The sequence below is a fragment of the Myxocyprinus asiaticus genome, chromosome 35 (genome assembly GCF_019703515.2).
Source record: "Myxocyprinus asiaticus isolate MX2 ecotype Aquarium Trade chromosome 35, UBuf_Myxa_2, whole genome shotgun sequence".
In the NCBI taxonomy this organism is placed as follows: Eukaryota; Metazoa; Chordata; class Actinopteri; order Cypriniformes; family Catostomidae; genus Myxocyprinus; species Myxocyprinus asiaticus.
The window spans coordinates 8,087,346-8,108,075 of NC_059378.1; the positions used below are offsets into that span (position 1 = coordinate 8,087,346).

Genomic DNA, 20,730 nt, shown 5'->3' on the forward strand with positions numbered 1-20,730 from the left:
AAAGTTTTTAAGGCTAAAAGTAGCTTTTAACACGGAAATTTAGGAGCAACTCTTAAAAATTAGGGGCGTGTCACTTTTAATTTTAGGACTTGTAAAATTTTCATCTAAGAGTGATTCATGAAGCATTTTAATGCCAAAAGTAGCTCGTAAACCCACAACAGCTTAGAAGTTGTCCAGAGGACTTCTAAATCCTTTGAGTGACTCACAAATTATCCGAAGAATGGCTGCTGTCGTCAATCCATATTAAAAACAATATATTAGAATATTATTATGACATTGTTTAAAAAAGCATCGCCTGAATCACAATTGAGTTGATGTATTTATTTATTTATTTTTCTCCCCTTTTCTCCCCAATTTGGCATGCCCAATTCCCAAAGCGCTCTAAGTCCTCGTGGTGGCGTAGTGACTCGCCTCAATCCGGGTGGCGGAGGACGAATCTCAGTTGCCTCCGCATCTGAGAACGTCAATCCGCGCATCTTATCACGTTATTCTACCCAGGCCCCCAAGTCGATGTATTTTAATAATATTATAAATATTATAATGTTGACATTGACCTTTAAAAAAGGTATCGCCTGGGAAGCTCAGCGAGTATTGACGCTGACTACCACCCCTGGAGTCGCGAGTTCGAATCCAGGGTGTGCTGAGTGACTCCAGCCAGGTCTCCTAAGCAACCAAATTGGCCCAGTTGCTAGGGAGGGTAGAGTCACATGGGGTAACCTCCTCTTGGTCATGATTAGTGGTTCTCGCTCTCAGTGGGGCGCGTGGTAAGTTGTGAGTCGATCGCAGAGAGTAGCATGAGCCTCCACATGCTGGGAGTCTCCGCAGTGTCATGCACAACGAGCCACGTGATAAGATGCTCGGATTGACTGTTTCAGAAGTGGAGGCAACTGAGACTTGCCCTCCACCACCCGGATTGAGGTGAGTAACCACACCACCACGAGGACCTACTAAGTAGTTAAAAAAAAAAAAGGAATCACCTGAATCGTGAGGGTGTTTTCATTACTGTAACCTGAGTTAGACATGCAGGTACCTCTCCCAAAAACTGAAACAACCCAATTACACCAGAGATGACAACTCTGTGCTCGCTGGCCACGTAAAAATAAAACTGTGTAGTACAGATGAATTGGGAATTTCTGTAATTCGTATGTACATACTATATAGTTTAATATACAGTATATATATGCCCTCGCCAGACCGCACATCGTCCAAAAGTACATAGCGTATTTTTTTCCTGTGGTGCGCGCTCACTGCAGAGAAAAAAGGAGGCATTCACGAGGCTACCCATTTTTTTTTTATGCTGTTGACGGGATACACACTCGTTTCATTACATTAAAACAGGATCAACCGGAAAAAAATTATATCTATCTATCTATTGTATGTATGTATGTATATATATCGTTGTCTGTCTTAGCTGACAAATAGCGGTTGCCTGACTGCCAGTCAATGTGGGCGATTTACAAGAGCACACTCATAAAATGTGATGTCATCCATAGCAACAAGGTCAACTCCGCCTTACTCCAACTTATCTTAAGATTTCCTTACTAAAACCTGCTCTCAGCAGTTTTATGAATAGGTTTTAAGCAAAAACTCCTAACCAGGAACTCTTTGGAGAACTCCTAATGGTAAGATTCACAAAGATTTTTATATACGGGCCCTGTTCTTTAGAGGTCTACATTTGAAAATTCAAGACTAAGAGTGATAAGAAAACAAAACAGGTCAATACAAAAAAAAACAGTACCTTTTTAAATTCTCTGCAGTACGCCTTCCTTGAGTTCTCAGTTTCAAAATTGACGTTTTTCTCCAAGTTCTGCATTTGAAGTTCCTGCATCAATGGCAAAAACAATTAAAGGAATATTCTGGGTTCGATACAAGTTAAGCTCAATCGACAGCATTTGTGGCATAATAATGATTACCACAAAAATTAATTTCGACTCGTTCCTCTTTTTCTTTAAAAAAAGCAAAAATCTGGGTTGCAGTGAGGCACTTACAATGGAAGTGAATGGGGGCCAATTTTTGAACATTAAAATACTCACTGTTTCAAAAGTATAGAAACAAGACATAAAGGATATGAGTGTAAAACAAACACTAAAACGACTCAAAATTAAAATTTAAACAACTTTACAGCTCAAATAATACACAATTGTTAACAGAGGAATTAATGCAAGTGCCTTATTAAAATGATAAGCTTCACATTTCTGTCTTTAAACCCTGCAAAATTTGTGCTTTTTTTAAATAAAATAAATTTTTGTGGTTATCAACATTATGCCACAAATGCCGTCAATTGAGCTTAAAATGTACTAAAACTGGAACATTCCTTTAAACAGTTCTTTACAGAAATAAGCTCTATTACATATTAAACTCTAGTATAGTTTGAAAATTGTTAGGCCTTTCTGTATCAATTTACACAGAAACTGAAGTCCAACGCATCACTTAAATGACTTGTTTACTGCTTAAGAAATCAAAATAACGTTTTTAGTGAACGAATGTTTGAAATACTTTTAATAAAATTATTTTATTCTAATTCTTCTTTTAGAGTTTGATGCAAAGTCACTGCTTTGTCATTAGTAAAAAAGGAATGGACAACAAACCCTCTGTTCATACTCTCTCTGCCGTAGCTGAATGTTTTTCTGGAACCTGTCCAGACTTCTCCTTTTCATCATCATCACTCTCTCTTGTTAACCTCCATCTCTCTTTTTACTCCTCCATCTGGAAAACATTTATAATAGTTGTGTTAACAAATCTCACATCAGCATGAACACAGATAGACTTACCAGAAAAAAGTTTGGACACACTAGACTTTCATGATCTTAAAAATCTTCTGAGCTAAATGCTAATGCTTAAATGCCTGAAATTAGTTTTCTACATGGAAATATTTCTGCATGCATTTCTTAAAAAAATAAAATAAAAATAAAAAACATAATTTTTTTAATGTATGAGTTGGACTAGACTGTGTTCAGACTTTTGACTTATAGTGCATGCAACCATTCAAAGATTAGACATATAGTAAAATGTGATGTTACTCTCAAATATGCAGAAAAATATATCATATCTCACCCTCTGTTTTCTGAGTTCAGCTTGTCTCTGAGTCTGACTGTTTTCCATGAAGCTGCGCACATTAGGCAAGCCAGGATCCTTCCTCCCTGCTTGAGATTGCTGCCCATCCTTGGCCTTCAGAGAGGATAAACAGTGATGACAGCCAACAACTGCACTACAAATATATGAGCCCTCAATGCAGTTTTTTAAGTTGCATAAAACAGAGCACATATAAAACATAATTTAAAAAGACAGATAGATAAATAAATAAAAAGCAGAATTATAAAGTATGTAGCAGGGTCTTCAAAAATGCCTATATATATATATATATATATATATATATATATATATATATATATATATTACATTTATTAAGGATTCAAAAGTTGTTTTTAGAAATACAGATAATAATTGTTTAGTTTTAAGGTACTTGCATTTCTGAATGAATATATATATATATATATATATTTTTTTTTTTTTTTTTTTTTTTTTTCAAAAACTGACAGTGACAATCATCTATTATAATCAAGTTAGACTTTCGGTTAAACTACGCACCTTAGTAACCACAAAACCCTAGGCGTTTCGCTCGCTTTTGCTCTATAAAAGTACAAAAGCAATTAAATAACAATGACAATTATGTCAGCAGAACTTCACAACAATCAACCTGTGAAACAGAGTCAGAAAATATACTCACTTGCTTTGGACACAACTACAAGTGGGAGTGGTTTAAAGTGCTTGTGTGAAGCTAGCATCCAATTTTCCAAAATAAAAGTCTTACACAAAACCTGTAGCAGCCGCAAGTTATGTGGCCTGAAATCAATTGACAACTGTTCTGAAGGTATAAAACAAGGCCGTGGACAATGCAAAAACACATAATGTCCCTCTCAGAACACTTTGAGACCAATTCACAGTCATAACAACAGAAATGTTGAGAAAGTGTCAAGAAATTAAATTATTCTGGCAGACCTATATAAAACTGTAAATAAACATGAAGTTGGATGTGCTTGCAAAGCTCAGCTAATGCAGCCATATCTTTCCCCTCCAACAGTCAAATCCCGGGCTCAGGTAGATTAAAAAAATTATATTATAATAGGGTGTGAAATAGGTAAGAAGAATGCATCCTTTTCCTCACAATTTTCAGTTGCAGTCTGAATAATATTAATATCGAATAAACCCCATGCACGCGCACCCACCCACACATACACATTCATGTTTGTAGCTATAAGCGGTATAAGTTTCCACTTAGGACCCCTGAGTCACCGGGGGCCCCACATAGCAAGTTCGTTTTTTCATTCTAACCAAGTAGGAATTCGTTAGGTTACCAATATGCTCAGAAATGGCCCTGCATACACACACATACTTACACACACACTTGTTTCACTATATTAGTGAGGCCATCTCATAGATGCTATGGTTTTTATACGAAAGTAATAATATTTGCTAAACCCCTAACTCCAACCGTGAACCTAAGCTTACCAGAAACTTCCCACTAATCAGTTTTCGTCGTGTTTCACTATATTAGTGAGACATTTTCAAAGATTTGCCCCTGTACACACACACACACACACACACACACACACACACACACACATTTATTATTTTCTTGTCTTTGGGCAATTCTTACTATGACAGATTAATTCTTACTGTGCAGCTTATAGTTCACACAAATGCACCTGAACAATGTAGAATCCAGAATCTGATCACAGAAGCCCTTTTACACCCTCACTAATGCACTTACACATGCACAAATACCATCAACAATGTTTTAAACTAATGAGCTCAGTGATATAAGCTTCTTAGCAAAAGTTGTGACTTTACTGGCCAGCCTAGGTGAAATCCTCTATCCACTTGATGTGGAATAGAGGGCTTACGTGAGCTTACAAGATGTTACTTGGCTTCTCGGAAACAATCTTTAACAAGACCCTTGAAACTAATGTTTTATTACATTATAGTGTATATGCTCAACTATTTAAGTGCATTTATCATTTAAAACTGAAAAAGCAATGACAGTCTGTTAAAATCTCTGGAAATTGCTCCAAAGAATTTCAGCAGTGGATTTCATGAACAACTGAGATGTTCTATGTGCAATTTGATAAAGTAATCTGTTTTAGTAATTAACAGTAATTGGGGGAAAATAAATCGTTAAAAACAAACTGTTAAAGGAATAGTTCACCCAAAAGTAAAAATTATTATTTACTCACCCTCATGCCATACCAGATGTGTATGACTTTCTTTCCTCTACAGAACACAAACCAAGATTATTATCTGTTGGTCCATGCAATGCAAGTAAATGGTGGCCAAAACTTTGAAGCTCAAAAAGCACATAAAAGTAATCTATATGACTCCAGTGGTTAAATCCATGTCTTCTGAAGCTATATAATAGGTGTGGGTAAGAAACAGATCAATGTTTAAGTCCTTTTGTACTATAAATTTTGCAATTGCAGTCTCTAGGCACGACCTTGATTTCAAGCTCGATTACATCTAGTGCTCGGCGCATACCTCAAGAACTAAGAAGTGTTATCGAGCTTGAAATTATGATTGTGCCTAGAGACTGCAATGGTAAGATTTATAGTGAAAAAGTTATATTTTAGTCTGTTTTCACTCAAAATCGATTAGATTTGGTGCTGCCTTTGTGTTTTTTGGAGCTTCAAAGTTTTGGTCACCATTTACAGCACTTACATTGTATGGACTTATAGAGCTGAGATATTCTACTTAAAATCTTTGTTTGTGTTCAGCAGAAGAAATACACATCTGGGATGGCATGTGGGTGAGTATGATGAGAATTTTCCTTTAAACTTTTTGCAAATTGTTGAAAAAATAATTGTTAAAGCAAAGCTAGATTACAAAATAAAATTATGCTGCATGTTTTATTTTCTTCAGAAAACATTGAAACAATATAAGATAAAAAGAAATGTTGTTAATTTTTTTTTTTTTTACATTTGCAAATACATCTACAAAACCAAGCTCTGTGACAATAATAGAATTAATCATAAAAGTTTTTTTTATTTTTTACATTGTTTGATGAAGTGACCTGTTTAAGATGTAATTCCTATAGGGGCAGTGGTGACTCAGCAGTTAAGGCTCTGGGTTACTAACCAGAAGGTCAGGGGTTCAAGTCCCAGCACCACCAAGATGCCACTGTTGGGCCCTTGAGCAAGGTCTTGACCCTATCTGCTTCAGGGGTGCTGTATCATAGCTGACCCTGCACTCTGACCCCAGCTTAGCTGGGATATGTGAAAACAAATACATTTCACTGTGTATATGCAAAAAAAAATAAAGGCTTCTGAACACATATTACATGTTATTTTAGGAAAAACTTTGGTGAGACTTGCACATGAGATAATGGATTGGAAAAATAAATCCCTTCAAGTCTTGCAAAATGTTCTGTTTGGTGTTCAACATTTCCCAAGACAGTAAAAAGCTTCTTTTTTTCCCCAGAGTATTTTTTCAGATAAATATGTACAGTTTACATACTATTACAACTTGAAGTCTGTATGTCCAGTTCTCTGAAATCCTTTTCTCTGTCCTTTTTTTAAATAGGTGATATAATTGACAAGCAGTGGTTTAAGCTGGAGCCACAGAAGACACTTCTGTCTTGGATGTGGACACCTCAAGAGCCATCATCAACTTTCTTTCCAAAGAGCTGCAGGATGCATACACGGAACTGCAAAACAAGGCAGAACCAAACATTAAATTTCCATTTCTGTCCATGAGCTCTTGCACCTACCAAAAATGGGTTCAAGTAACTAAAGAACAAGCAAGAGCACATTTGATTATGTTCATACAATGCAATGTTACCTGTCGGTTCATGAAGACATAGATGATGGGGTTGTAGATGGTGGCACTCTTGGCAAAATAGGCAGGAAGAGCTGCTGCCAGTGGGTGGAAAGCATAGCCTGGGTTAGCAGCTGCAAAACAGGCAAAGGAAGTGTAAGGGCCCCAGCAAAGGCAGAAAGCGAGGATCATGACAACCACCATTCTGGACACTTCCTTCTCGGCCTTCTGTGTAGACTCGGAGTCTTTCTGCTGCTGGGCGACCTATTGGAGAAGATTAAAACATGCTCAGTTCTCCACAGTGAACAAAGTGAGACATAAAACAAGAATTTCTCAAAAGATGAGCTTATCACACGGCAATGTAACAGAGAATGATGACGCTCAGAGGGAGGAAACAGCAGGTGAGCATCGTACAGTCATGTAGGATTTGACTCCAGGGTCCTCATTTCCTCCAAACACATCGGGTCCACAGGAGGTCTTCAGACCATGAGGCCAATACCTACAGAGAGGAGTAACACAACTGAAGATTCCTTATACACTACACAGCACCCTGTCTACATCAGACGCGAGCGTCGCGTCAAAAGCAAATTGCTCCAATTATTACCAATGACGCGGTCTACACTGGAAGCGTCCGTCGTATCACGTCGTGTCGAACCATGTTGACAGTGTATTGCTGATGTACTGCAGAGCTACTCCAGCCATTTTAATATCCTGTCCGTCTGAAATAAAATTATTTTTCTTACCAAATATCATACGTGTGAATTTTTTGTTTTTGTTTTTGCCATTAATGTTATTCTTTATATATTTAAATAAATTTTGACTGTTACATCAAATCCAGCTCGTGATGTTTCTGGTCTCATGACTACTAATTGAAATAATCTATTATTTCTAACCACGTATATGCAGTTTTAGCAACAATAACAATAATTGCACTAAAAAGTAAATGTTTATACCAGTATTTTTCCGTTGCAAATGAAAGTAGTAAAAAGTAGTAGCTCACAAAAGCAGCTTATTCAGCACATTGAAGCATCTTCTCCACAGACATCCATTGAAAAAAAACAACAAAAAAAAACAGCATCTTGTCTACTCACCAGTGCTATTTTATGCCAAGCTTGTAGGCTCACATATGTCGAAGGGTTTTGGTAGGACACAGGGACCGGAATTCAAGAACGTTCTTAAGAAAAAAAGTTACAAATATTTTGTATTGCTGACAAAACGTCTTAAGAAAGTTCTTATCTTTTTCTGAAGATTGTGCTCCAAGAATAAAAACCTACGAAGAATTCAAATTCTCAAACTTTTTCTTAAAATTGTTGTTAATAACATCTTAAAGCTAGGATAACATCTCACTTGTCTTAAACCCCAAAAGATAAGAGGTTTAAGGAATTTACTGGATTGTTTTAAACACGTTCTTGTCACAGGTTGACGCAGAGGCAGGACCCAAACGCAGAGTGATAAAACAAAAGGATTTATTTATTCAAAAATAAACAAAACCAAGCAAAAACTACCCCATAGGAGGAAAACACAATCCAGGCTTGGAGCCCACTGAAGCTGGGCTGTGTTGGACATATTACATTATTTACAACCCTTCCTCCTGAACATTAACCACCCCACCCCACCACCCAACACAAACAGATACCCCAGTGGTCAAATACAATTTACAAAGACACACAAACAAACAATGAAACAAGAAAATATTTAGAAATACATTTAAAAAAAGTGTATGTTCAAAAACAAAAAGGCTACAGCATACACATTTAAAACAACACGTCTCCCTCCACTGCTCCTCTCCGAGAGCCCTCCGAAAAGGCCAAATAGCTGCCCCACCTCCTGATGAACATATCCATGTTGCCTAGCCTTCTATATGACAACTCTTCCCAAGCTGCCACCCTGCCCATCTCCTCGCAACACTCACGAAATGAGGGGGCTCCAGCTGACTTCCATCCTCTAAGGATAACCTGTCTACCCACCATAACTAAAGCCAGGATCCAATTCTTCATGTACTTATCTCCTATATCAATGACCGCCCCGTCACCCAAAATACAGAGCCTGGGGCAAAAGGAGATCCGAGTACACAATACGTCGGCCATAAAATTCTGGACCCTCAACCAGAACTCCCATATTTTACGACACCCCCAAAAAACATGGGTGGTGTCTCCATCTTCTAAATGGCATCGCCAGCAGGTGGGTGTGTCCTAAAGACCAAGCCTATACAATTTAGAAGGGGTCCAATAAAATCTATGTAGAATCTTAAATTGCATAGGGCACACTCTTGCATCTCTAGATGCAGACTTGATGTTTTTAAGAATCCTAGCCGACACTCCCTCCTCCAAAAACAAATTTAAATCTTCCTCCCATAATCTTTTGAAGGAATTTAAAGCTCCGTCCCCTAGACTCTGAATTAGCAGGGAGTAATACACTAATGCCTCATGACCTTTTCCAAAAGCAGTAATCACCACTCCCAGAGTGTCTGCTACACTAGGGGGGTGCGCGCCACTCCCAAAAACAGTGCAGAGTAGGTGGCGCAGCTGTAAATACTTATAAAATTGAGATCTGGGAATCCCAAAATTTTGAACCAAATTTTCAATAGGTCTCAATACTCCACTCTCATATTGGTCACCGAGTGTATTAACCCCCCTCACAATCCAATCCAACCAACAGAGAGGGGACTTATTAATGCATAGTTTAGGGTTCTGCCATATGCTCGAGGCTACGTTTAAATAAATATCCGAATTAAACACTCTGGACACTTTTGTCCATATCGAGTGTAAATGCAAAATAACGGGGTGTGACTTAACTTCTCTGATGAATTTGATCGAAAAGCTATGCAGAGGTGAGATAGGGGCAAGAGCTTCCTTTTCAATACAAAAACCAGGGAGGGGCTCTCTCAGGTGGAAGCGACCAATGAGCCAAATGTCTGAGACCGAATGCATAATAATAAAACAAAATCTTGGGTAGGCCTAACCCACCTTAGTCAATCGGCCTATGTAACTTATAGAAATTTATCCTGGCACGCTTACCATTCCAAATGAAGGACTTTGCTATGCTATCAAATTGCTTGAAATAAGAGAGGGGGACATCTACAGGGAGAGATTGTAACAGGTAGTTGAATTTTGGAACACAATTCATTTTAATTACATTAATTAAATGAATGGAATCACCGCTGGAAAATCATCCTCCTTTCTTATCGCGGCTGCTAATGGTTCCAGGGCAAGACAGAACAATAATGGGGAAAGAGGGCAACCCTGCCAAGTGCCCCTATCCAGAGTAAAATAATCTGAAATTAATCCATTTGTTTGTACCGCTGCTACAGGGTGTTTATAAAGTAACTTAATCCAACCAATAAATGTACTCCCGAACCCATACATTTCCAAAATCTTAAAAAGATAAACCCATTCTACCATATCAAACGCCTTTTCGGCGTCAAGTGAGATGGCAGCGACTGGAGTCTGATCATTCGCTACTGACCACATGATATTGATGAGACGCCTGATGTTATCAGAAGAGCTGCGGCCCCGAATAAACCCCACCTGATCTGTATGTATAAGAGATGTCATAACCTTACTTAATCGGTTAGCCAAAATTTTTGACAACATTTTTACATCTAGTTGGATCAGGGAGATTGGACAGTAACTTTTACACTCACTTGGATCTTTGTCCTTTTTAAGAATCAGCCTGATCTGGGCTTGTGTCATGGTTGGAGGAAGCTTTCCATTCTTTAATGATTCAGTGTAAACTTCTAACAAAAGTGGAGCCAGTTCTGTAGCATAGGATCTAAAAAATTCTGCAGCAAACCCATCTGGCCCCGGAGCCTTGCCAGTAGGTAGGGACTTAATTACCTCGTCAAGCTCCTCCAAGGTTATCTCAGAATCAAGAGAGTTTTTTTGCTCAGTTGTCAGTTTAGGAAGATCTAATGATTCCACAAAGTTTCTAATATCTTCATCAGTAGACGAAGACATGGAACTATAAAGATCAAGATAGAATTCTTTAAAGGCATTATTAATATCAATGGCTGAGGTAAAAACCACCAGCAGATTTCACTGAGGGAATGGTAGAAAAAGACTGTCTCTGCTTTATCTATCTAGCCAAAAGCTTCCCTGCTTTGTCCCCTGACTAAATGACTGTCTTGCCCTGAATAACCAAAACTCCACTTTCCGCTACAAAATAGTATTATATCTGTATTTCAAACGGGTCAATTCTCTGAGGCCATCAGATGACATACGGCACTTCAGCTCTGCCTCGGCACTTTTAATATTTCCTTCCAATTCCACGAGTTCTCGTGCTTTGGATTTTTTTATGAATGAGGCATACTGTATGATCCGACCCCTAAGAACCACCTTAAGTGCCTCCAAAGCCACGCCCACAGAGGATACTGAGGACCAGTTGGTCTCCATATAAACACTGATTTCAGTCTTTAACATTTGTTGGAAATCAGGATTTCGCAAAAGGGATACATTAAGGTGCTAACTATATGATTTATTTTTCTCTATATGTGGCAACACCTCTAAACTCACCAGGGTGTGATCCGAGACTAAAATGAATCCAATTGAGCAATCAACAACAGATGAAATGAGGGATTTGGATATAAAAAAAAAAATCTATTCTAGAATAAATCTTATGGACTGATGAAAAAAATGTATAGTCTCTACCAGATGGGTTCAAAGGTCTCCAAATATCTGTAAGACCAAGATTTTTACACATCCTGTGAAGCATCAATGTTGCTCTTGGGGGCTTACACACTTTTGCTTCAGTGCTGGCACCCATGAGGGGTGCCAGCAGCTTGCAACATCCCTTCAAGATCTATAAAAAAGCCCTGATCATCAATGTTAGGTGCGTAAATATTAGCCAAAATCAGACTTTGCCCCTGAATTTCTGCTAAAACAATAATGACTCTTCCTAATTTATCATTAAACTGTTTGAGAAATTTGAATTATAGATGTTTATTAATCAATATAATGACTCCCTTGCTCTTACTTGAGCCAACACTAAAGAAAACATGTCCACCCCATATCTTCCCAAATTTTCCAGCTTCCTTCGGGGAAAGATGTGTTTCTTGAAGAAACACTATATCATATTTCTTATGTTTAAGAAAATAAATAACCTTCCTTCTTTTAATGGGGTGCCCCAACCCATTCACATTCCACGCGGAGAGAGATAGTACACTCATACCAACATTCAACATTTTCATATAATAGAAAAAAATAAGTTGTGTGACAAAAGCAAAATTATGAAGACCACATTTCAACATAAATGCAACAATAAAACCCCGAACATCCCCCCGAACAAAACAAACAGAAAAAAGAAAAACGTGCGCATTAACCCCGCGCACGAAAGCGCCAACCGGCGTCAATCCCTTTAAACTCAAAAGGTCCATGTACGCCTACGAGAGCCCCAGCGACAACTTTGCCATCGGATTGCTCAATTTTGCCTCACAAATTTGTAAGGCAAAATTACATAACATCAAATATTTTGTAAAACAAACCCCAGCCAATAGGCAGAATAAACACAAAGAACGTGTAGACTCATTCACAGAATTGTCTCAAAGATGTGTTCCTTCACAAAACAAGTTCCAGCTGATATAAAGCCCTTCAGTTTCCTCGGTCAGTCAAACGAATCTTCAGTGAGCCAGCTGATGAGTGCAGCAGATTACATAATCATTCCAGTGTCCCACGAAAATACTCCACTAATCATTCTCCAGCCAACAGGAGGCATAAGCACAAGGAACTGACAGATTCATCCATAACTGTCCCGAAGTAATGTTATTTAACAAAACAAGCTCCAACCACTAGGCAGAACCAGCACAAAAGGAAATGAAACACGCATCCCGGTTCCTCGGATGGTCAAGAGTCAATTCACTGGGAGGCCGCATAAAAGTATATCCCATGATTTACACAGTCCACCAATTTTATAAAAGACATCCTTTGTGTGGGCATGTAGATATTTTGCGGTCATCCGTTCATTGTAAAAGTGATCTTCTGTCAATGCAAAAGTTTCTTTAAGGAAAAGTGTTAATCCACAAAACAAAACAAACTCCAGCCGCTCAGCGGAGCCAACGCAAAAGGAAACAAAAATGGTGCCCAGCTTCCTCCGAAAACCAGAGTATGTACAATGAGTTAATCCACTCACAAGAAAAACACCCAATGGTTACTCACCCATTGTTTCAATAAAAGACATTGCCTGATTGGGACATGTAAATACTTTGCTGCCGTCCTTGGTGTTTATTCTCAGTCTGGCTGGAAACATCAGAGTAAAAGTGATCTTCCGCTGATGTAAGAGTTTCTTGCATTCTTTAAACCGATTGTGTTTCTCTCTTGTCAAGTTCGCAAAGTACGGAAACAAGAAAATATTGTAATTCTTCCAAGAAAGCTTTCCTTTGCTCCTAGCCTGGCACAACACGAGATCTTTATCGGATGATCTCAAAAATTTGGCCAGAATCGATCGGGGCCTTCCTCCCTCAGCAGATCCGTGAGCTGGGACTCTGTGAGCTCGCTCGATTTCCAGCTTGTGGCCTGTTATGTCGAGCAGACTCGGGAAAAGCTCATCTAGGAATTTCACCATATCTCTGCCCTCCTCATGCTCAGGAATTCCAACAGTTCGAATGTTATTCCTGTGGCTTCTATTCTCAAGATCTTCAAGCTTTTCAAGAACACGTTCCAAATCAACTTCGGTCGTGGGCAGATTAGTGGCTAATTCCCTCTCTGATGACTCCAAATAATCGATTCGTTTTTCAACATCTGTCACTCTTGTGACTAGCTCAGAGAATTATTTTCCATCGCTGTAATCGATCGACGTATTACAGCGAGATCCTCCAAGTCCGCAAGTACCTTCATCAACATCACCGACATGTTGGACAGTTGACGCTTGATTCCTTCTCCCACCGCACCATCCAAATCGAGTCCCCGGTCCACAGGCCTGTCTGGGCTTTCATCTTGAACCCGTAAGTGTCTTTTAATGTCTCCAGAGCCCGAGGATTTCGACTTCTTTGCCATGTTTACCTCAAACAGTAAATGTGTAACTGGGTGTATTGAATTTCACCAGATTATATCATGAAAATAATTTAATAAATTAGCAAAGTGCGCAGAGCTGTCTCTCACACGTCTGCCCTTTGCATGGCGTCACCCCTCCCAAAACACATTTTTGACTGTTTTGTGTTTTATGTTGTTTTTATTTTCAGCTTTCAAACCATGTACACATATCACGAAATCCAAACTATAAATTTTGTTTTGAAGCTTCTTAATGTGGTGACCAATCGTGCTGGTCAGTTCAAACGGTTATTTGCCCATTTAACCGTTGCTGAAGTCTACTGCAGCTCAAAGCTGATTAGTCCGTCTGTTTGCTGCATGTCATTTAGAATGTTCACTTCGAAAACTTACAAAATTGTTGAGGCGCATCTGGTGTAGAAAAGTTGTTGAAAAGTAACTTTTTTTAAACATGCAATTGTTATTTTAAGGTTCGATTTCTAACTTGATCTTAACCATAACAAAAATACTTTTGTATATGTAACCTAATGTAGTCTAGTTGACTCATATTTCTACTACCTGACAAAACAGTTTCTTTCAGTGCAGCATTTCATTTGGTTTTATTTTTATCTGAAGAAATCATATGACCTATAATTTAAAACTTTAATGCAATACAACAATATTTCAATCCATACCAGCTCCAGCCAAAGATGGGAGGAGCACACTAGCAAGCAGCCCAAATCCAGGAGAATATAATGCCAGCAGATGCCCATTTACCATCAAACTTGACATTTTCAAATGGTTTGCAGACGACCACCCATCTCTCCCATGAGATGACAGTCAAAGACCAAAGAGCAGCAATGCCTGTTGAAATTACAAATGCCAGCAAATGAGATGAACATCTGCAACGAGAGAACTTAGAATTAAATAATAATCTTGAGCTTTGATCAGTGATGATGGCTCTGGGCATAAAATTACTTACCACATACAGAGACAGTGTAGCCCTCAAAAACACACATTGGGTGTCCGAGGATAAAGTAGCTGAAGATCTGGGTGATGACACTGATGGTGCTGGCCAAAAGAGTCTCTCCAAGATCGGCAATAGCGAGGTTGATCAAGATCCAGTTGAGAGGGTGGCGGAGCTTCTTGAATTTGACTGTGGCCACCAGTACCAGGCCGTTGGTGAAGACTGAGGTGACAACCACAAAGCACATCCAGAGTGTTGAGAGACTGTAGACCCATCGAGGGGCAATGTGGTAGTTGGGTCCTTCAAAGGGATCTGTGAAAAGAAGAGGCAATTTAGAAAGTGACATTATTTAGGATCTTATATAATAATGTCTTGTCCAAGTTTGACCTAATCTAGCTCCTCTGGAAAACTTTGATTTTTCTTACCCTTTGTGTTATTGCTGTTGGTGTAGGTAAAAACCACCTCTCTTGTTGTCATCTTGTCGTCTGGCAGCAAATACTGCATTTCCCCACTCCTCTGCCATTGTGTAAACCTCAGAGAGCACAAAGTGGAAACATTGATTTGCAATTATTGTCAAATTTCTTGTCACCCATTCTCATTTGCCAATGGTTCTTGGTTGTACCTGATACTAGACGCTCCTCTCCCTGAGTTGGCCCCTGCTTTGTCTCTGCTTTCTCCGTTTGTGGTTCAGATTGCAACCAAACTACCAGAGAGGGTCAGATACATTTTATACCAGCTCATTTTCCCAAAGATTAACAATGTAACTAAATGACGTGGAACAAATAAAAGCTAGCCGGAGGTACGAATATCTCGCAAAACAAGAAGTACGCCCCACAAATCTGCATGCAAATTATGGGTCTTAAAACTGTTTCTGACCTCACACATTCACATAGACATATGGGATGAATGCACATGATTAGTGTGCAGGCGCACAATGGTGCACGGACACTTGGAGTCAAAAGGTAAGGTCTCATTTTGAGGTTAATCTTCCTTAGATAAGAAGTGCTTTTAGTGTCACGTTCCAATGGAAATTACTTAGCCTCTTCAGGCTTAAATGGAGAAATTGCAATTGACTTGCTCCTCTTACATTTCAAGCTTTAAATCCTGTCTAGCATAATTAAACTTATTGAAATGAAAGTTATTTTCCATTAATGTCTGGGTGTCAAAGGGATTTAATGAAAAATCAACTTAAAACTTGGTTTTACAGTGTAAGTGTGTAAATGTGAATGTTGGGACACTTTTACTGCAAAATTTATTTTCTTAATCAGTATTTTAACTTGTTTTCCAGTGAAAATTTTTTAAAAACAAGATAAATGTACTTGCAAAGCAAAATTGTGTATATGTTTTCAGACATGTTTTTCTTGTTTTAAGCATAAACCTCTTTATTTATTTTTTTAGATATACTGTATGTTTAAAAAAAAAAAAAAAACTAATGTGGTAAGAAAAATAAACTTAATTAAAGATATATACTCCAAAAACAATTCTTATTATCCTGCACAATTTTGCTTCTCAAGTAAATTGATCTTGTTTTAAGGATATTTAGATATTTTTACTGGACAACAAGACAAAATTCTGATTACAAAAAGGATTTGTTTTGCATTGTGAAAGGAGATAATACCTTGACTACTTTAATTCTTGCCATATGGAGGCCTACAAGGAAAATGTCATGCAGAAGAGAAAACTGTTCTTATTATGATGCTTTTTTTATTGTCATCAAAGAAAAAACAAAATAGAACTGTATTACATGCTGTACATAGGCAGGCATCTATCTATCAAACTTTTTTTTAATCATTTTTGTTTTCTTGCAAGATGGCTACAAAATTAAAGTTACAGAGTCATTATTACATCACCATTGAACATCAAGCCAAACCATTGTGTTTAGTTTTCACTGTTGTTAGTTATCCCATGCTGAGTGTCACTTCCCCCCAAAGCAGTGCTATGTATAGGCATACACCTCTCTGAATAGCTAGTGGATGGCGTACCATAGACAAATGATTGTGTAAAAATTGAATACCATAAAAACTGTAACATTTCAGTAACAAGTCATTCCTTTGGAACTTGAGAAAGTGATGCTTTAACACACACTGCCATCCAAAAAGGTATTTTCCATCTCTCTGGGGGAAATGACTGGATGCAGAGTTGTCAATGGTGAGGGCAAACAAGGAATATAAAAAGTCCCATTTTCATCTTTTTTTCCCATATGATCTGGCTCCGGATCCTTGCTCTTAGATTTTATGCATCGCTTATGCAGGTGCCACAGAGGAGACTTCTGTCTTGGATGTGGACACCTCAGAACCATCATCCACCTTCTTTCCAAAGAGCTGCAGGATGCATACACGGAACTGCAAAAGAAAATTTCAGTTTCAGTATTTTCCCAATGTGAAGATTTCTCAATGTGCACAAGGTTAAACAGCACAGACTCACCTGTCGGTTCATGAAGACATAGATGATGGGGTTGTAGATGGTGGCACTCTTAGCAAAATAGGCAGGAAGAGCTGCTGCCAATGGGTGGAAGGCATAACCTGGGTTTGCCGATGCGAAGCAGACAAAAAATGTGTAAGGACCCCAACAAACACAGTAGGCCACGATCATGACAACCACCATTCTGGACACTTCCTTCTCAGCCTTCTGTGTAGACTCGGAGTCTTTCTGCTGCTGGGCAACCTGTTGAAGCATGATGCAATGCGGGTGCTTAGTGCCTTTTTACCAACTGTGAGAACCTAATGGAATGAAGTGCTTGCAGGATCCATGAAACAACTTACAGAGCGGATTGCCAGCCACACAGCAATGTAGCAGAGAATGATAATGGCCAGAGGGATGATGCAGCAAGTGATCATCAGAACAAGCATGTAAGATTGGACACCAGGGTCCTCGTTTCCACTGAAGACATCAGGGCCGCAGGAGGTCTTCAAACCATGAGGCCAAAACCTGTGAGAAAATAATGGATTGGCTTACATTTATGTAAAAAAACTGCTTTAGAATAGTTTAAAAATTAGAATTCTGTCTATTTACTCATTATTTACTCACCCTCAAGTTGTTCCAAACCCATATGACTATTGTTTCTTCAGTGGAACACGAAAGGAAACGTCCCATTTGCTGAATCCACACAAAAGCTGTACATGATAACTCACTTTAATGCTTTATAAAGCACTCAAAAGTGCCGTGCGTCATATACCAAGTCTTCTGAAGGCATACAAATACTTTGCGTAATGAACAGACTGTACTTGAATTCGTTATTTATTCTCAAATCAACTTAAACCATTAAAGGAATATTCCAGGTTCAAAACAAGTTAAGCACAATTAACAGCATTTGTGGCATAATAATGATTACCACAAAAAATAATTTTTACTTGACCCTCCTTTTCTTAAAAAAAAAGGAAAAATCTGGGTTACAGTGAGGCACTTAAAATGGATGTGAATGGGGACAATCCGTAAACGTTAATATATGGTCCTTTTCAGCATATCACGGCCCCCTTCTGCATATAGCGGCGCCATTTTGTGGCCCTCTTCAGCCAGTCGCGGCCCGTTCAACATAATGCGGTGGCCCGTTTCAGCTTATCGCCACCTGTTCTGCCCCATTTTGCGGCTGGCCTACCGGGAAAGGTCCCGGTTCTCCCTATAGCCAGTCCGCCCCTGCCATGCACTGCCATTGTATTGAATTTAGTCATTGGGAGATTCATTTTATTATTTTCTTTGGTGTTCTGGAGAAGAAAGTCATATGGGTTTGGACTGACATGAGGGTGAGTAAATCATGAATTTGAATTTTTTGGTTAACTATTACTTTTTTTAAATAGCAGTCAAGTGTCCTTATTGTAGGAACCAAGGTCAGTATGGCGTTTTTACCTGCTCCAGCCAAAGATGGGAGGTGCACACCAAAAAGCAGACCAAACCCAGGAGAAGATGATGCCAGCGCTTGCCCATTTAGCATCGAACTTGACATTTCCAAATGGTTTGCAGACGACCACCCATCTCTCCCATGAGATGACAGTCAAAGACCACAGACCAGCAATACCTGTTGATTGTGTTGTTAGATGCCATTTAAAGCCAATAAGACAAATAAAACAGACCACATTTGCCAAATTCTAAAACCGTTGGTCCAAATGATTTATCTGCTGTTGTTGTTTACTTGCCAATGTCAATGATGGCACTGAGCTTAAAGTAACTTACCACATACAGAGACAGTGTAGCCCTCAAAAACACACATTGGGTGTCCGAGGATAAAGTAGCCGAAGATCTGGTTGATGACACTGATGGTGCTGGCCAAAAGAGTCTCTGCAATATCGGCAAAAGCGAGGTTGACCAAGATCCAGTTGAGAGGGTGGCGGAGCTTCTTGAATTTGGCTGTGGCCACCAGCACCAGGCCATTGGTGAAGACTGAGGCGACAACCACAATGCACATCCACACTGTTGCGAGATTGTAGATCCATCGAGGGGCAATGTGGTAGTTGGGTCCTTCAAAGGGATCTGGAAATGAGAAATGCAAAGCAATACAGTTGTGATCTTGTTTTGGTGTGTGAACCAGTCCCAGAAAACTCTTTCTTTTATGCATTACTTACCTATTGTTGCATGTGTCAAAATGCACAGAAAGCTTTAAGGTAAAGGTACCAAATCCTGCCCCATTGCTTTGCCAATATTGATGGGTTTAAGGGCCACAAAAATTTTCACAACAGAATAGATTGCTACCGTACAGTCCTTTTCATAGTTGTCATGGCTGAACTTAATGTTTAGGTCAAGGTCAACATATCTAATGCATGAAGTCTGCCTACGTATGTCTAACCATATTTCTTCTAGTGTGAGGAATAATACTGTGATTATCATTTAAAGACTCACCCCTGGTGTTATTGGAGTTGGTGTATGTGAAGACTGATTCCCGTGTCGTTTCATCCGCTCTTCGCCTTGCAGCAAACATCCCTTCTCCCCATTGTTCTGCCATTCTGTGTAGGTTGTTGTTAAGCCCGAACTCTTGTAGTTATTAGTCACTAATAAAGTTTGGGCCTCTAGTGCTTCTACTATCTGCTATCTCTGGCCGACTCACACCGACAGACTTCAGACTCTTATCAAAGTGCTTTTATACTCAAAAAAGAGGATTCCCTGGCTGGGGTAAAAAGAGGATGCCTTGGCAGGGTAGAGAACTGTTGAGGTCAAAACTGGCATCGAGAACCGAACAAAGACTCATTTCATTAGGCTTACAGAAGGCCTAAGCTACTGTTGCTTCCTAGGATTGTTGAAGCCATGACAGGTAAACCAAAACAATGTGCCATGGCATTTGGCACGATCTAGCATGCAGTGATTATAAGGTAACATGGGCCTTTTGGTACTTTCTGCAACCTTTAAAGTTTAGGTCTAAGACATCTTTTGGCTAAAGCATCCAGTACAGTCTCTAACACACTTGTATTAACCATGCATAAGATAATTATTACAAGGAAATGAAGCATTTGTACAAACATTCTTAAGAAACACAATTCTAAATTGCACTAGATTCTTTGGCAGAAATCATTTTGGTGCTCAGTAAAACCCTGCTTTTTGGTTTAATAGAGAACAACAGTCTAGTGCAGGAGTGAAGTACAGTTGTATTGTATATTGTACATTATACATATACATGACCCTGCACTCTGACCCCAGCCTAGCTGGGATATGTGAAAAAGAAGAATTTCACTGTATATGTGCAAAATGTATAATGTGTGATAAATAAAGAAAATTATAATTATAAAATTATAATTAAAAAAATTATAATTATTATTATAAAATTATAATTACATACTTATATTGTACATGGTATTGTTTAGGACATTGCACATAGTACTGTACATTTGCACATTCACACGCTGTTCCGTGTATATTGCATGTTGCATTAACGATTCAATTATTTTCATACCTACAAGTCATTTCCATGTGCTTTGATTCTATTCTATTCTATTCCAACACAAAGGACCATTTCATCTTAAAAGGGTTTTTTAAGTGTATATGGTTTTAAATTAAATTATTAATATCATTAAAGGA

General features: G+C 38.7%; 2 protein-coding genes and 1 pseudogene across 2 annotated transcripts in view; all 3 read right to left on the reverse strand.

The window, feature by feature from the left end:
- Positions 1 to 3,629, reverse strand: part of LOC127426203 (transcription factor E3-like) — a 41,999-nt gene extending 38,370 nt beyond the window's left edge. The window contains exons 1-4 of the mRNA XM_051672853.1: positions 3,589 to 3,629; positions 3,055 to 3,168; positions 2,589 to 2,706; positions 1,739 to 1,822 (exon numbers count right to left, since the gene is read on the reverse strand). The gene's annotated coding sequence lies outside the window, so the exon portion shown is untranslated. The remainder of the gene's footprint in view (positions 1 to 1,738; positions 1,823 to 2,588; positions 2,707 to 3,054; positions 3,169 to 3,588) is intronic.
- A 2,968-nt stretch (positions 3,630 to 6,597) lies between these two features.
- LOC127425841 (red-sensitive opsin-2-like) lies at positions 6,598 to 15,253 on the reverse strand (annotated as a pseudogene).
- Positions 15,254 to 16,414: 1,161 nt separating this feature from the next.
- Positions 16,415 to 19,776, reverse strand: LOC127425840 (red-sensitive opsin). Its single transcript, XM_051672140.1, has 6 exons — positions 19,561 to 19,776; positions 18,898 to 19,194; positions 18,574 to 18,742; positions 17,493 to 17,658; positions 17,155 to 17,394; positions 16,415 to 17,072 (listed from the first exon to the last, which is right to left on the reverse strand). Exons 1-6 carry the CDS (start codon positions 19,661 to 19,663, stop codon positions 16,974 to 16,976), a joined length of 1,074 nt encoding a protein of 357 aa, XP_051528100.1. The 5' UTR covers positions 19,664 to 19,776; the 3' UTR covers positions 16,415 to 16,973.
- Between the last annotated feature and the right edge of the window lie 954 nt (positions 19,777 to 20,730).

Coding starts and splice junctions, on each gene's coding strand:
- LOC127425840 (XM_051672140.1), bottom strand. CDS start 19,663: ATGGCAGAACAATGGGGAGAAGGGATGTTTGCTGCAAGGCGAAGAGCG. Junction 17,395..17,492: donor TGTGGCTGGCAATCCGCTCT/GTAAGTTGTTTC, acceptor ATGCTTCAACAG/GTTGCCCAGCAGCAGAAAGA. Junction 17,073..17,154: donor ATGTCTTCATGAACCGACAG/GTGAGTCTGTGC, acceptor TTTCTTTTGCAG/TTCCGTGTATGCATCCTGCA.